Source organism: Strix aluco, chromosome 12, assembly GCF_031877795.1.
Source record: "Strix aluco isolate bStrAlu1 chromosome 12, bStrAlu1.hap1, whole genome shotgun sequence".
In the NCBI taxonomy this organism is placed as follows: Eukaryota; Metazoa; Chordata; class Aves; order Strigiformes; family Strigidae; genus Strix; species Strix aluco.
In genome coordinates this window covers 11,109,968-11,126,607 of record NC_133942.1, presented here as the reverse complement: position 1 = coordinate 11,126,607, position 16,640 = coordinate 11,109,968, and the positions used below count along the sequence as shown (strand labels likewise).

Here is a 16,640-nt window from a genome sequence, read left to right as displayed (position 1 = left end):
AGCATCCTTGCCAGGGGCAGCACCAGGGCTGTGGTAGCAGCCCAGGAGCTGCTGCTGTGGGATGCGCCACGTCAGCCGAGGACAAAAGCTCCAAAGGGCACGTTCTGCAAGAAGGGATGGCTGAGTGCTGCGGTAGTTGAACTCCTGGGTAAGTTGCTGCCACTCACAAGGACCACTGACACTTAAAACGTGCCCTGATCTTCAGCCCATTTCTCCACCTGAAGGGAGGAGAGGCACTGGAATTGTACACGGCCCTGCTGGGGCCAAGGAGGGGGAAATGTCCCAGGTGGGCTCTGTGCCCAAGTGCGTGTCCCTTCCCGGGGCTTTAGCAGCCGCCAGTGAAGGTGTGGTGGTTGTGGAAAACCTGGGGCTCGCCTGAGTGTGCCGCCTGGGAGGCAGCAGCGGAGGGACGGCAGGGTAGCCGTGTCTGTGTACCTCTGCCTACAGTATGGACCCACTCAATGAACAGTTTGAAACCGTTGGAAGTGTTCTTGTTCGCAATTAATGTGGCTTTATTATTAATGTGTTGGGCTCCTCTCTTGACAGCAGTTAGTTACAGAGTGTTTCACATGGAAATGGGCAAAAGGACAGAACTCAAGGAACTAAATTCAAATAGAAACATGATGCTGAAGAAAAGAATCAGGGCTCTGTTCTTAAAACATTTAGCATAGAAGAAGCTAGGAGCACAACTTGCCATTTCAATACAGTTAAGACGTTCACTTTTTTAATTATTGGTTTAAAATAGTATTTTGTACCTATTACATACAGGAAGATTACGCGTTGTTGCCCACATGCAGAAACAAGCAAAAGCAGAGTTTAACTGTTTCTCTCTATAGTGTTGTATTACCTCTGGCTCTAGATGGGTTCTGCTGGCTCCTGCAGGCTAAGCAGGGTCAGACTCTTTACAAATTGGCATTTTACAAGTCCTTTTCCCCATAGTTTTTTAAGACGGGGGGGGGCGGGCAGGGTGGGGTGGAGGGAGGGGAAGGAGGATGGGGGCGGAAGACAGAGAGGGAGGGAGAGCAGCTGAAGGCAGAACAGACTGCCACAAAAGACTTAAAAAAAAAAAAAAAAAAGTGTGGAGCCTTGAGGACAGGGAAGCAAACGGGTGTAGGGTAAAGCTGTCCAGGCAGCGTAGCTGCGGAGGGCAGGAGCACAGCACACGGAGGGCAGGTGCTTTACTGCAACACGTGCCCACGCCTGCGCTCCTGCCTGGAGGATGCAGGCACCTTGCAAAGCCTCACTACTACTGCTGCTTAGTCAGAATTGCTTCAAGTTTAAAATGGAGAGAACATTCATGTGTGGGTCTATCTAAAGTTAGTGCATTAGCTTTTACACCTAGCCACGCTTAGGGATCCAGGGAGCCCCTCAACGAGGGTGACGTTTGTTCCTCTGGTGCCTGGCACCCTGCGCCGGCTGGCAGCCGGTCCCTTGGAGGGTGGGCCGGGATCTCCCCGAAGCGCTGGAGGCAAATCCCCCAGCAGCGTCCAGGAGGAGTAGGGGCCTCGCTGCCTGCAACTGCTTGTCAGAACCAACGTTCATGGACGCTGACCCCATCGGATTACAGAGAATAATGACATTTATTCTTCTGGCAGACACACTGTGGTTCCATGGTTAAAATGAATACAGCACAGGGCAGGGATTTGCTAAATCCCCAAGTAAGCTCCCATGCTCCTAACAAGGGCCTCGTCGACAGGGCTGGCTGCTCCTAGGGGAGGGGCTGCTCGCCTCAGGCTTTGTCCTGCAGCTGCTGGGGCTTAGACACAGCCTTGCAGGCTGCAAGTGGAGGCCCCTTTTGCTGCCAGCAAGTTCTCTATGGTCTTTATATGTTGTTGTTGTTTAAATTGCAGCATCTAAGTATTTGTACTGAGAAACCTCTGAGCTGACACTAAGAGCACATGGTATCATGTTAACATGAATAAATTAAAATATTAAATCCACACAAAATGCAGCTTAACATCAAAAAATAAATATATAAATTAAATGCAAAATAAACCATTTCCCTAGAAACTCCATTTTAGTCCTAGGAGCAGGTTTCCAAGCAGCATTTTCTTTACCTCAGCTGCCAGAAAACTAGCACTGGACAGAAGTGTCCCAGGCAAGCACACCACGGTCCTAGGATGCTTGTTATGGAGTCAGACCTCGGCTCAGGGCCAAGCACAGCGAGTGACACAGCAGATGGAAATACCTTTGAGCTGTATGTCACGCCGTGCAGCATTGCTTCCTATCACCTCTCTCCTTCCCCAGAGCACACCCTACTGCCACTCTTTGTCTTACAGAAAGACAAAAGCCGTCTTTGTGCTAAGACCCTCCTGCAACGCTCTCAGATGTGGCAAAGGCTGACGGGCACTGCTGGCTCAGCGCACCCGAGCACGGACACTCCTGGAGCCACTCACCCGGTGGGACTGGGAGCCCCAGAGCTGGAGCAGGTCTGCACGCCAAGGAGGCGCTGGGCAACGGTTCAGTAGCCGTGACGTGCTCACGCAGACGATGACACTTCTGCCAGGATGGCCGGAGAGCGAGGACACGGCGGCTGCGCCAGCACCGGGCTGCAAGGGGCGCGCCGCGTTCGGACAGCACCTCATCTGTGCCGGCACCAGAGTCTGCACGTCCAACTAAGAACAGCTACACTTACTAAACTACTTTCCCCGAGTGGTTTTGGAAGGGGGTTCTCTTTCCTCACACAACAGGTTCTATTCCCCTCAATCCTGGACACTCAGGGAGACAACAAAAAGCTTGAACACAGGTAAGAGGCTTGGACCGCTGGCATACAGGCAGCGAGGAAGCGGCTGGTGCCAGCTACACCGGCCGGGGCGGGCCCCTCACGGTACGCCATGCGGTTCCTCAGCTGCCTCACCGCAATCCTCAGGAAAGCCTTTGGTTTACAAGGACGGGGAGGTTTCTCGTACATCTTGGGCCAGCGGTGGCCAGGGTTGTTTCAGCCCTTCTGCTTTAGAGGGGCTGTAGTTGTGCGTTTGGAAACTCTTTTGTGTGACTGTTCAGGCAACAGCCCCTCTGCCTCCGGCTGTCACACTGCTGAGGTGCAGGAGTAAGCTGGCCACTCCGTGTGCGCAAAGCTCAAGTTAGCAGGCTAGGAATGTGCTCTTTGTCGCAAAGAACAACAGGCTGAACCCTCCCCTCCCACGGCCACCCCCAAACAGAGCGTCCTTTGTCCCAGCTCCTTCAGCACAGTGAGCTGGTGTCGCAGGACGCCACAACCACACACTCGGGACAGAAACCTGCAGAGCTGGCACACGGTGGTCCTGCCTCGTGGAGTACAAGTGCCTTTGCTCAGAACACCACCCGTATGTTCAGATGGGAGATGGAAGAATGACCTTCACTCTCACGTTACAGTCGGAAGGTTTCGCCTTCCCTCACCTCCTAGGTGCATTTTCTTTGCAAATTAGTTTTCTTCTCTGCCCCCCCCTGCCCCCCCATGCACTGTCTACATGCAGCAGCAGCACTTCAGCCCTCACCAGAAAGATGAGGATCATGGTGCTACAAGTTAAATGGCAAGGCAGCCAGGAAGAGAGTAGAACAAGCTCTCACAGCAGCAAGGCAGCCAAGATAGTATACAGAAACTGTACAGGCAGCCGAATAAAGCAGGGAAAGTGAAAGTGCCCCTGGCCTGCAACTGCTCTTGCACAAACTCTTAGCTCAGTCCAGAATATTACAGAGCCCTGCACTTCTTTCTCATGGCATCCAGTGCTGAGCTAGATGGATACCCGATTGCCTGACAAATGGGAACCATGTAGAGGACTAAACCAGAGAAGAACTGGACTGTGATTAGATGACGTCTCTGATGTTGCATCGGTGATTGGAGAGTCAATGGATGAACGCAAAGTGTGGGAGATTTAGAATTCAATCTTACAGGCTGGAAAAGATTCATCCTGCATCACAACAGTGCTGCTGCTTGCCAGTACCATGATGTTTAGCTCCTGCTGTTTCTCATGGGTCTGTTGGTACCATTCTCGTGTCACCTCAGTATCATGTGTTGGGATCAATGTCACCTGGGAAAAGAAAGCAGCAGGGATGATTGTCTGAGAACAACTGCAGTGACAAACAATGCCCACAGGAGCTGAGGCTAAAATTTCCCATTGATTTTGGAACACTGTACCCTTGGTACTTCTTGTTCTATTTAATGTCTTTCAGATGTCAGGTTCTCTAAGGCAGAGCTGGTGCTTTATTTTATGCAGTACCAGCACAATGGAGCTCTGAGCTCTTTCATCATTATGATGTAAATGGTGCAGTGCAGGGGAGAGCATCTCTCTGTGGAGCTCCAGAAACAGCCTTAGAAAGATCCCTCAGTGTAAAAAGGAACAATGCTGAGAGTGTCACTGTTAATGGCCTGATATTAGACTTTATGTGCCTACTGACCCAATGTGCAACTCCGGGACCTTGAAATCTGAGGCTGCTTCATCTGAAAGAATGTACACACTTTCTTGTACCTGTCCCCAGAGAGAGCACCCACCCAGGATGTCCTGCAAGCCTGACTAAGCAAGAACTATGTGTAAGAACACTCTGATTTAAAAGCACTGATGAAAAGTTGCTGTCTGAAAGATCTTCTGCAAGGCAGGCTAGCAACAAATGCCACTGGGTGTGGGACACTGTGAGAAAATTCAGACTGTGATGGTGCTTGTTTTTGCCTGAGGACAGGCTCGTCCTGCAGCAGATAAGGACGAGCGTTTGCTCTCTAAATGCTTCCTCCCCTCAGGAGGATGAGGAAAGGAGGACGTATCTGCTTCCACTCATACCATTTTGCAGGTGTCCTCCTCCTCATGGGTACAGACAGTTACTCTTCTAGGACTGCAGAGTACTATTTGCTTCCTCTTAGTGTGCTCCTCTGGGTATGTTTGTGACACACACCTCCCCAGCACTCGTGACACAGGGAGCATCACACACACTCCGTGGCATTTCCGTGACCTACCTGCAGGTTCTCCCCCCACTGAGCCTTCCCCTCCAGGAGCGCATCCAGCACTGCACGGCTTGGCTCTCCATTGGCTGCATCATTCCCACTCACAACGTAATACGACGCTCGAACCCGCTTGAAGAACTCCGGATCTGTGTTCTTTCCGCTGCAATGGTTGGGGATGTATGCCAAATCCACGTAGACAGGTGGACCCATGGGCACAGGCAAACTGCTCTTAGGACTATTGGAAGCTTTGGAAAAAAGAAAACAGAAGCTGTCAAAACCCTTCTGGAAAGGACGAACACTCAACACGGAAGGACTTCAATTCCAGAAAGGTTTTTCCCTACAGCTGTATCAACAAAGTTAAGGTTTATCCATGCTCTGCTGCTCAGAGGTGACCTGGGTGCATTTCTGGGCCAGTGCTGTCACAGCTCTTGGGAGGGAAAGGGAGTTCTGCTGTTCTTTGGGGAGGGAGTGCAAGGCTTTAGGCTCAGAAGCCTTTCCTGGGGAAGAGAATCAAAAATCTCCATTATTAGCTTTTGCAGAGTTTTTGTTCCAAGCAATATTTAGTCGTAATTTTTGTTGTCTAATAACCTACATTTGCTATAGAAACCTGTTCTGATGGCCTTTATATGCTGTCCTAGGGTATTACAGTAGTCTTTCCGGAAGCTCCATCCTGGCTTTCTGCCATCCCTGTGAATTGCTGCTATTCCAAGGTCTCTCTATTGCTCTTTCCTATCAACCTTTTGTACCTCTTTTCTTCATTTGCTGCTGCTTGCATTTAGGAGATGAGAGATGGTCAAAGAAGAGTTGTTATACTCAGCAATATATATATATAAGCGTATACACACACAACCCACAGAAGGACTGTCCCTTCTCCCTCCTGCTCTCTGTGGAATCACAGAGGCCTCTATCCCCTTTTTCCTTTCATATCCTATCTCTGGGTAGTCTCTTCTGTGAGCAAAAAGCCACTAACTAGGGCACGGACAACTCCTGGTGCTGCCTAGCTGCTACACAAACATGAAATCCCCGCCTGTCTCAGCCAGTCTTATGGCTGTCTAGTCCTCACCCCAAGTTTGAGTTAGGCAACTCACAGCACTGCTCCATGCACACCTTTGTCTCAACCCTCCCTTCAGTCACGCATACCCAGGCACTGCATCTCGCCAGTCCTTTCTGTGCAGCGCCCAAGACACAACCCCTCTGTACAGACCTTCCGGCGCAGGCTCCCTCGTGCCGTACCTGCTCTGCTTGTCAGCTGTCCAGCACCATCAGCCCGCTCAGCGCCTGCTCAGCCCACACGTCCCTGCAGAGCCCTCCCTGGCCCGGCACTGTGGCCACCTTCCTGCCCCTCCGCTGCCTTCCTCGCACTCCCCTCCATCAGCCGTGTGGCCTCTTTGTTGCCCTGCTGCCAGCAACACCCGTTTCCTCACCTGAGCTGTATCTGACACAGACATACACAAACACACACACACACACACACACACACACACACACAGACAGAGGGGCTCTTTTCGGACCTCCCCCTTCACTTGCTCACGCTCCCTGTAGTGCCTCTGCAAACCCTCCCCCACTTCTACCCCCTCTCTTTGCCAGCATCTGCCGTGGCGCTGGCTGAGACCACAGCCCAGCAGCTGTGTTGCAGTTTCCTCCCTTCTCCCCAGCACCACCGACCTGCTGGCTCCTGCCTGACGCTCGGCACCAAAGAATCAGTATTTGCTGTGTCTGTGCCTGGCACTACGGGGTCTCAGCACAGAGAGGGCGATGATGCAGTACTGTGCCACCCGATACTGGTATCATCCTGCAGGACACCAGCAGAGCACTGGTCCCTGTGTGAACGCTCAGAAAGAGGCCATGGGCTGTACAGACACTTGAGGCTCAATCCCTCTTTCACACCTTTATTTAGGAAAAAAAGACCTTAGTTTCCAACAGTTGGACTGCCTGTTCAGTGCTTTGGTACTCAGATGTGGGAGCTTCTCCCACCCCATCTCTGCTTACCATTTCAGAGGGATGGACATATCTGACCACGGCAGTGTCCTGTTCTTTCAAGTGACAGCTTTATCTCAGTCCAGCCCAATGCACTTACCCCACTCACAGGCTGAGAGGTTGCCACAACTTTTTAGAGCACACATGTATTTTGTCCTTCAACTGCTGGCATGTGACAGCACCCACCTCTAAATACCTACTGCTCCTCTGCAGACGTAGCCCCTGGGTGCCACTGAATCTTGGCCTATAAAGTTCTGAATCGAGTCTCTCTTCAGAGGTGGCTGCATTCAGCTCTACAGAGGTTGAGAGTTTTCCTCAAGGCTTTGACCTTTTTAAGTGATTTGTGTGACAACCTCTCTACCTTATCCCTGCTTCTAACTTTGTATGCCTGACTGGACAGTCCTATTCTCTGTTCTCCTGCATTTAACCCAGTGTTTTTCTCTGTGTTGGACCTAAAGAGAAAATGCATGCTTAAGGAAGAATTTCTTACCAGGGTTTGTTTTGATGCCATTAACAAGGCTCTTGCCAGGGTTGCTGTGACTACTCCGGGATAACTCATCCTCCGTGTGAGGAGGCTGCATCAGCGCACTACGTGGTTTGGGCTTCTCTCCTCCATCTCTTTCTTTTTTGCCAGTGACCGATTTTGGAGATTTGTCTGATGGCTGTTTCACAGGAGTGGGTGATCGCTTCCCTTTCACATCTAATTTCCGCGAAGGTGAGGAAGATTTGGGTTTGCTTAAAGGCTTCCTCACACCTTTGTTCTTTTCTTTTATGTCTTTCTTGGAAATTTTATCAGTTCTGCTCATGCTTTGCTCATTTACCAACATATCGGGGTCTACCATGCAGACATCAGGGTGAGGAGGATGGGGATGGGGATCTACCATTGGAACAGGCTGAGGATCATGGCTGGACCTAGAACTGGCATGATGAGCATTCCCAACAGCTTTGTCCACTGGGAGGAAATCGGCATCTTCATCTGAGTCCATGTTGGCATCTGCTGTGATGGACGGACATTCTTCTGTCTCAGGCGGGACATCCGAGTCTGACTGGGAGGTTCCAGAATCACTCACTGATGTTGGAGGAGTTTCCTCCACTGTGGCACTTTGCATAGGGCTACTACCAGTGCGGGGTGGTCTTCCCTGAACAGAGGGATGACCGTCCTCCTGGGAGAGGTCACTGTCTTCGGAGAGCTCATGAGGGCTTGGGTTGATGAACGAGGGAGAGAGCTCTCCCTTCCGGTGCTTGAATTCACATGAGGAAAATTTCTGTCCACAATCAAAACTGCCTCCTGAACGTGGCTCCATCTCATGGGAAGCATCTCCATGGTCTTCTGGTTTTCCACCCCTCTGCACACCTGGGAAAAAGGGCTGGAAACTGTGTTCAGGGGACATCAGAGAGGAAGGACGGCTCTGCCTCTCTGTGTCCTCTGTGCCTGCGCATGGAGAAAAACTGCTGTCAGAATCAGGATATGTTTTTTCATCTTTTGCCTCTGCTGCATGGTACGTACTTTGGAAAGCTTGCAGACTGGTGCTCACCTCTGTTGGACCATTGGCTGTGGTTTCATCTTCATGCTGATGATGAGGAAATGATGTCAGCACATCAGGGAGAGATGTCAGTGCCATCAGCTGTTCTGCAAATGCCGCCTTCTGCTCTGGACTGCTCACACAGGGTTGCCGTTGTTTCTCTGCAGAGAATGTTGTGGGCTGTGAACTCTGGCACTCCTTTCTGCACGGTGAAATGCTGTCACCCACACCACTTGTGAATGGAGAGCCGTGTTCTTCAGCAAACACAAAGTCTTTGGTTCCAGCTGTCTGTGTTTTCGCAGCACTATCTGGAATCTGTGGGGACACATCCCAAAGACTCCTGGTACCTGGTTCTGCTGCTGCACCTGTGTATGTGGAAAGCATGTGGGAGTAGAAACCTTCTGCTGTAGTCGGTATCACAGGAGTGGTAGCTTCCGATGAAGGTTCCTCTGACAGGCTGGAAGAGTCATCCTTCAGCTGCTGTTGGGGCACAGACTCTCTTTCCACAGCTCTGGAGAACAACTTATCTTCTTCATATGGACTCAGTGGTGAGAATTTAGTAAAAGATGAGTCGAGGCTGCTGATTTTCTCAGAAACCTCCAAGTACTCATCTTTCTTCCCCTGATCTGAGAGCAAAGCACAAGGAGCCTTTAAAGGAAGAGAGATGTCTCGTAAATGGCTTGCTGAGGTTTGCTCGTGTCTGAACATGCTGGGTGTTTCACTCTTTCCTAGCAGGGAGCATTCAAATCCAGATGAGCTATCCACCACCCTCCCCTCCACTGTTGGGCCCTTTGCGTAGGCCTCGTTCTGTTTCCCGGATGCAGATTTCAAGTATATGGCTTGTTCTTGGCACTCCGAGACCACTGCTGCACTTGGGTAATCTGTTACACAGAAATGTGACTCCTTTGTGGATCTTTCAGCAACCTCTCTCCTTTGTGAAGAATCTTGTCTTAGATGGCACATTTCTGAAGCCTGCTCATCTCTGCCTACCTCTGGCAGGTCACTGTAACCAGCCACGTATGTCCCCACCACAGCGGCTGGCGCAGTTTTCCTACTTCCATATTCCTCTTTCCACCCTGGGTCAGAGGGCGAAGAGGCAGTGGAGCTGGGTGAAACGGACTCCTGACGCTTGCTTTGCAGAAAGGGTTCTGCCACGTGGAAGCTGTCCATTGCTGAGATGTGTGCATAGACTGTGCCTGCAGCTTCAGCAGGGCTGTGCAGTTTAGACTCCTTTTCAGATTTCTCCTTAGCGCCTTTTTCTAACTCTGAGTCACTCATGCTTTCTTCCCCTCGGCCTGCTTTCTCATAGTATGTATCTTTGGGATTTGGGCTTTCAGATTTCAGGGACAGAGATGCCTGCTCCTGGCTAGACAAAATGATGTTCTCGTCTGGACAAGCAGCATCAATATAGGCAGCTGATTTTTCTTGATAAAACGTGTCAGTCATGTCTGTGGGAGAGGCAAATGCTGTGCTCGTGGATGACGGGTGCAGTTCAGAGTCCAGGTCTTCTGGCAAAGCAGAAGAAACCTTTAGTTTTTCCTGTCCTTCAGGTAGCCTAGGTTTATCTGTCTCAGACAAGGGCAAGTATCTTTCATGGATGTCTGTATAGTCAAAGGCTGAATCTGCTTTATCTTTAGGGGACACTGGAGATGACAACTCCTTCTCAGCAGAGGTATAAAGGCAGGACTCTTCTTCCTTTGAAGAGACGTGAAAACTGTGACCTTTTTGAGAGATGAATGCTGTTGCTGGCACCTTGTCAGTGTGACCTGGGCTGTCTGCACCCTTGGCTGTGAAGGGGGAGGGCCCAGCTCCAGACACAATTATCTTCTCATAGATGTCAGTATACTTGAAACTTCTTTCATCAGGGTAGGGAGTGGGTTCTCTTTCTTCTTGCTCTTGTCTCGCAGAACTGTCATCACTTCTGGGTCTGCACACCCCTTCCTCATAGGAATAAGGCTCAGGGGAGCTCCTGGAGTAGGTGTCTGGAGGATATGCCACTTGGCTGGCATAACCCACAGCCTCAGCATGGCCCACAGCAGCAGCGCTTTTCTGACAAAGGCCTTGTCCTAGAGGGGAGTGTGCACGCTGCCCTGACACTGCAGCACTTTCTTCTGGGGATGCTGCTATATATTCATATTCTGCTGGTCTTGCAGATTGCAACAGAGTAGATGCTGCTGCCATCTGCTCTTTTCTTCCTGTAGAGTCATTCAGACCCTCCATGGATTTGCAGTCATCCTCTTGCTTTCTATCCAACTTGTATTTACAGTCTATTTCCTGATACAAACCACTAATGTCTGATTTCTTCTCTGTGTCCTTTGATGGGACTTCCTCCTGTAAAGGTGGCTGGAACTGATCTAACTTGTAAGGCCTCTCTGTTTCTGGTGGTGTGTCAATCTCTTTCTCCATAGTGGTAGCCGTTACAGACAGGGGAGATGCTGTCAGTGCTTGGTCTAGTGACTTTGCATAGATATCTAGGACAGCCTTCTCCTCCTCATCTAAGTAGGAGTAATCTTGTTTAGATGTCAACAACAACTCTTGCCTTTCTTTGTTTCCAGTTAATGCTTTGGCCTGATTTTCCTCACCAGAGTCATATTGAGAAGACAGAAGAGAACCTTCCATTTTTATTCTTTCTGGGAAAGTGATATCAGCGGGAAGTATTTCCACTTTCTTTATTTCTGATGTAGGTTTGGCGCTCTTCTGTGTGTCTTCTTTGTAATCACATGGTTCCATCTTTAAACATTTTGCTTCTGCTTGCAGTAGCACAGGTTTGTCTTCAGCATGACGGAGATCCTCATCTTCCTCATTGGGTAACTGCCCTCCTCTTCCCTCCTGAAGATACCCATACGCAGAGCCCCAGGCTTCACTTTCTGCTCTTCTCCAGGCGTGACTGCCAGGCACTGCAGGAGACAGGATCTCCTCCTCTCCCATTTTAGGAAGGGATTTTGTTTCATGTTCCGGTACTTCGTCCAAGAATGTGCTCTCTCTCTCTTTATCATATCTCTGCCGCCTTCCCTGAACAGGGATCTCCTCCACCTCTTCTGGAAACCACACTTTCTTCTCATAACTTAAATCTTTCATGTAAAAGTCTTCCATTTCTGGAGATTTTTCTTCTTGAGCTTCCTTGAACCTGCAAGATTTTACACCTTCAGCAGAAATGTGTGAAGATGTTTTATCCTCAGTTGGGCTAGATTCCGTAAAGTGTAAGTCCTTTGCATCTGGAGATACCTCATGAGAGTCCAAGCCTGCAGTTCTTCCCCTAAATGAGCCCTTTTCTGCTGCAGAAAATAAACTGCTGTCATCTGGAGACGTTTCTTCACTTGAAGTATCTCTGGGTGACGTGTCTTTAACGGAGCTACTTTCTGGGCAAGGAAAAGATTTTGACACTTCTTTCATGAGTTCTTTGGCAGAAATTGTCAGTGATTTTCCATATGTAGCTGAGCTCTGCTCTGTGAAATCCATGGATTTCACAGCTTCTGAAGGGAATTTGTCAGTGAAGTCAGACATAGCTTTTTCTTTTGCAGGGATCTCTTCTGCAAAACTAAGAGATTTGATGTCTTCTGGAGAAACTCCTTTAACAAAAAGGTCTGAAGAGATTTCCTTGCTGGGACTCTCAGTGAGAGAAATGGATTTGGTCTCTTCTGGAGAAATGTCTTTAATGGAAACATGAGAAGATTTTTCTTCTTCTGAGGTGTCTCCTGTGAAATACTGCAGTCTTCCTTCTTCAGCTATCATTCCCTTAACAGAAATATCTGAGGATTTTTCTTTACCAACACTTTCTTCTGTAAAAGAAAGTGATTTGGTGTCATCTGGTGAAAACTGTGAAGATTTGTCACTTTCAGATTTGCTTTGGCTTGTGAACTGTGCAGGATCCACATTTCCTAGAGATGCTTCTGTAGTAGAGAATGGCTCAAAGGACAAGTGTTTTGAAAATCCCATTAAACTTTCTGTCATGGTTTTAGTTCCTTGCTCTTTTTCTGGCTCCAGAAACACATCTGTGCTGGGATGCGGCAGCACAGGATGCTCCTCCTCCTCCTCCCCTATCACCACTGTGTCCTGCTTGTGGTAGGAGAGCCAGGGCAGCTCCTCCTTCCCCACCGGTTCCTCCTGCACCTCCTCCCCAGGAGACACTGCAACACCACTGCCCAAGTCCAGCTTGTGCTGTACAGGTCCAGGGACTTCTTTTTCATGTCTGTATTTAGCTGCAGATACCTCATCTTCTCTGAGAGGTTCGCCCTTGACCCCCTTCACCACAACAGAAGTTTGGCCTTCCAAATTCTTGGCAGCAGCATCTGTTTGTTTTTCAAGTAGATCTGAATCTACAGTTTCTAGCTTTTCCTCCACTGGAGACTGATGGAAAGGTGTGTGTCCTGCACTAGTGGGGCCAGATGGGGTGGGAGAGGCCATTTTGACTGTACTATCATCAGGACTCATGCATCGTTCTTCAGCCTCTGCAGAGTCAACCTGGGAAAATGGTGTTTCTTCCGTGGATAACAGCAGACCAGAAGTTTGCATCACTTCCGTGGGAACACTGATTAACACATTATCAGGACATCCTTGGTGAGCAAACATGGGGGCACTGTAATGCCCTCTGAGTTTCTCAGGCATTTCAATATTTGGAGTCCCATCTTCTTCTTCCTCTTCATCTTCTGCCTCTTCATGAAGATCCTTTTTTTGAGCTTCCAGTTTTCTCTCTCCTTCTGCTAACGCATGGAAATCTTCAGGCGGTGGAGATTTAAAACATTTGTCTTCCTCCAAGGATGATGTGGGAGAGATTGTGCCAGCAGAGGGAACATAGTCGAGACCTTGGGTTGCTTCAGTCCGAGAGGAGGGCATGCTGTTTACTGTGTCTAGAAGTAAAGAGCTTTTCCCAGTCTCTTCTGTTTGTGGTGCTGTTATAGATGCAACAGATTGGTCTTCTGCTACTGAAGTGGCAAAAGATGAAAGCTTATCACATTCTGTAATGGAAGTAGCAGAGGATATATGTTCCTCCTCAGCTAGAGGTGCTGCCACAATGTTTGTAGGATATGCCAGGATTTCAGACTCCTGGCCACCATAGCCCTTGGCTGAAAGGTCAGCAGTAGGCATGGCCTGTATTCCATGTATTGCTTCAAAAGAACCTGGGTGGTCAGGAACAGAAATGTCATAGGAATTGACATCATACTTCAAGTGTGGGATCCTCTCTTCCTGTTCATCGTGTATTTCTTCATCAGAAATGGTCTGCTCTGTTTCTGAGTAGCCTGGGATAGTTTCATCTTGGATATAGGAAACATGTTCTGCTGTTGCTCCTGGTGGGACTGGCAGACTGCTCAGATATGACTCTTCCTTTGTTATGTCCTTTCCAAGTAACTTGTTTTTCTCACCCATGTCACTAAATTCTTTTTCCTTTTCTGTAGTGGTAAATATTTTGTTCTCCCTCTCATCCTGATTCAGCTCATAGAAGTCTCTATTCTTTTCCACCTTTTCCTCTGCCTTTATGTGCTGTTCCTCCTTTTCTTCCAGTTCTGCTTTTTCTATCACATCTTCTCTCTTTTCCTTCTCACCCTCTTCCTGTGCCTCTGTCCCCTCAATGTATTTTTCACAAGTCTTTGTTTCTGCTTCCCTCTGTTTTCTGTCCAAAGAGATTTTCTCCTCTTCCTCCTTTTCTTCCTCTCTGAATGCTGATGACCGAACACCCTTTGTTAAGAGGTCTGTCTGTGATGGTACCTGTTCTTTGTCTGGAAACAGTTGAACTTCCTTGTCCTGCTCAGCTTTTCCCTCACAGTACCTCATGTCACGATTTTCATCTATTGTTCTTCTTTCATCCTCTATTTTTTCAGCTTGACCTGCTCTCAGTTCTAGCTGATGGACAGCCTTTTCCTCTGCTGGTAATTCTTTTCCCATATCAGTAGCAGTTATTCCCTGATCAGGAATGTTTGTTTTCAAAAACAGATCCACTTCAAGGCAACTCTGAGCAATCAGGTCAGCAGAATCTTTTATCTCTGTTTCAGGTACTCTCATAATCTTATCGCTAACCTCAATATCAGACATTTGCAAGGCCCCTTTCTCCTCGTGCTTCAGTTCCTCAAAGTCCTTTGTAAGATCTTCTGGTGAAGACAGGACTAACCTCTGTTCAGCTACGGAAGTCTCTCCTGGCTCCACCTGCACAGGTGCCTTCTCCATTGGCGATGTCTTCAGGTCAGCAGATACTTCTTTTTCAGGTTTGACTTTCATTTTCTCAGTTTTGAGTCTGCCTGGAACTTTTGCCTTGTACAATGTTTTTCTTACTTCTGGGGTAAATGGTTTTAAGTCTGGTTTAGAAAGCTTTTTGGGCTCTGGTTTGGTTTCTTTCTTTTTATCCTCTTTCTTTGAATCTTTTTTTTCCTCTTTCTTTCCATCATCTTTTTTTAAGTCCTTTTTCTCCTTCTTAATCTCTTTCTTTTCTTTGTCTTTCTTCTCCTCCAGTTTGGATACTTTCTCTTTGAGATGCTTTTTTCCAACCTTGTCTTTTGCCAATTTTCTCTTCTCAGCTTTGAGAGCATCACTTGTTTCTGTCTTTATCTTTTCATGTTTAACAGGTTTCTCAGGAATTTTCTCTGAGTGTTCTTTAACCTTTTTCTCAGTTTTAGCATCCTTTATGACTTCTGGTTTTACCTCTTTAATCCCGTCCTCAACTGCCTCTTCTTTCTTAGCTTGCTTTGTCACAGATGGCTTGGGGGAAGATTTAAGACTCTCTTTACTGTCAGTTCTTTGTTTAATTTTGGTCTGCTTCAGCACAGGTGGAGGTATTCCAGAAGTGATATCTTTCTGAGTAGCCACTGGGTACCTCAGAAAATCCAAGTGCTTGAGTTTCTCAAGACCTTCCAGTATCTTATTTTGAGGAGCATTTCCAGGAAACAAAACCCTCACAATTTTCTCTGTTGGGCTAGCTGGAAGCCACACCACTAGGGCTGTGATAGATGTAAGATAGGGAACAGAAATTTCACCTTCCTTCCCACTTGCAAGAATTATGCCAGTCTTTGCTTTACTATTACCAGCCCATTTCTGCATCAGAAACTGCATTTCTTTACTGTCCTTGACAGGATTCAGTATATACATGTCCAGCTTACCCACTCCCATTTTGTGGAAAAGTGTGATAGGTTCAATGGTGCTGCTCACCACCCTGTAGAGCGGCTCTGATTTAATGCCTAGTCTGTTGAGATACTGCAGTGTCAGGCAAGCTTCCTCGATGCTCCTCTTTACTTTCATGGACGACTCAGGCATCTTCAGTTTTTCAGGAACATTAAAAAAAACCACCCCTAGCTCAGGAGAAATTAGGTTCTTCATCCAGTCACTGTAGTTGGTAGAGCCCTGGGATTGTTCCTCTTCTTGCTCAGCAACTTTCCTCTGCAGCAGCCCATTGATGCCAGGCAGGTTGTCTGCACCGATGTGAGTGAGCAGGATTGAGTCAATCCTGTCCAGGTGCCTTACCAGCTTCCAGAAGCAAGATTTCCTGTCAGAGCCACCATCCACAAGGATGTTAAACCCATTGACAGCAAAGAGAGCAGAATCACCTCTTCCCCCAGGGAATATGTAGCAGCAGGGTTTAGAAAGCTTCAAAAATCCCCCTGAGGTGGGTGGCTCCAGGAGATCAAATGGAGACGGCACATCAACTGTCTCAGAGACATATTCTGCAAACTCAGATACCCCATCCATTTCTGGCAGAACTGGATCAGGATTCAGTTTCAGATTAATAATTTCCTGAAATCGAGGATGCCCAAGGTTGCTCCAGTCTCCTTCTCCCAAGCACGACACAGTAAGGGAGGCCTTGATACCTGAATCAGTGTTGCTAAGAATCTGGGTGACCTAATGAGACAAGCACAGACAAATAAAGGTCAAGTAGAGCTCTGAGACCAATTCAGCACTTTAAAAAAAATAGCCAGTTAATGCAGAAATACTGAAGACGCCATGAGCACTTTACAGACAGGAAACACTGGGGACAGACTGAACAGTCCAAAAGCTGGTTGCAAATTGTTGCAGGGGGCCATGTTCTGCTCTCTTTGGAAACTCTTAATGTTGATTGCTGTTATGCTTTCTGACTACCGGGAGTGCACGGTGACAAGACCTCAGGAATGAAAATGAAAGCAGGAACCACCTTGTCCTCTTTCCTTACTTCCTCCTATTTAACCTGGAATATCAGTCCCTGGCTCAGGCTCCAAAGTAGCAGTTTCTTTTTGATTCGTGCATGCTAACAGAAAACCTGCTTTAAG

At 48.2% G+C, this 16,640-nt stretch overlaps 1 protein-coding gene across 2 annotated transcripts in view; it reads right to left on the bottom strand.

The window, feature by feature from the left end:
* Positions 1–486: 486 nt before the first annotated feature.
* Positions 487–16,640, bottom strand: part of MAP1A (microtubule associated protein 1A) — a 65,305-nt gene continuing 49,151 nt past the window's right edge. For both annotated transcript variants that reach the window (XM_074837716.1, XM_074837717.1), the window contains 3 exons: positions 7,383–16,236; positions 4,928–5,160; positions 487–4,010 (listed from right to left, as the gene is read on the bottom strand). In XM_074837716.1, the coding sequence (XP_074693817.1) occupies positions 3,855–4,010; positions 4,928–5,160; positions 7,383–16,236 (9,243 nt within the window). In that variant the 3' untranslated portion in view covers positions 487–3,854. The remainder of the gene's footprint in view (positions 4,011–4,927; positions 5,161–7,382; positions 16,237–16,640) is intronic.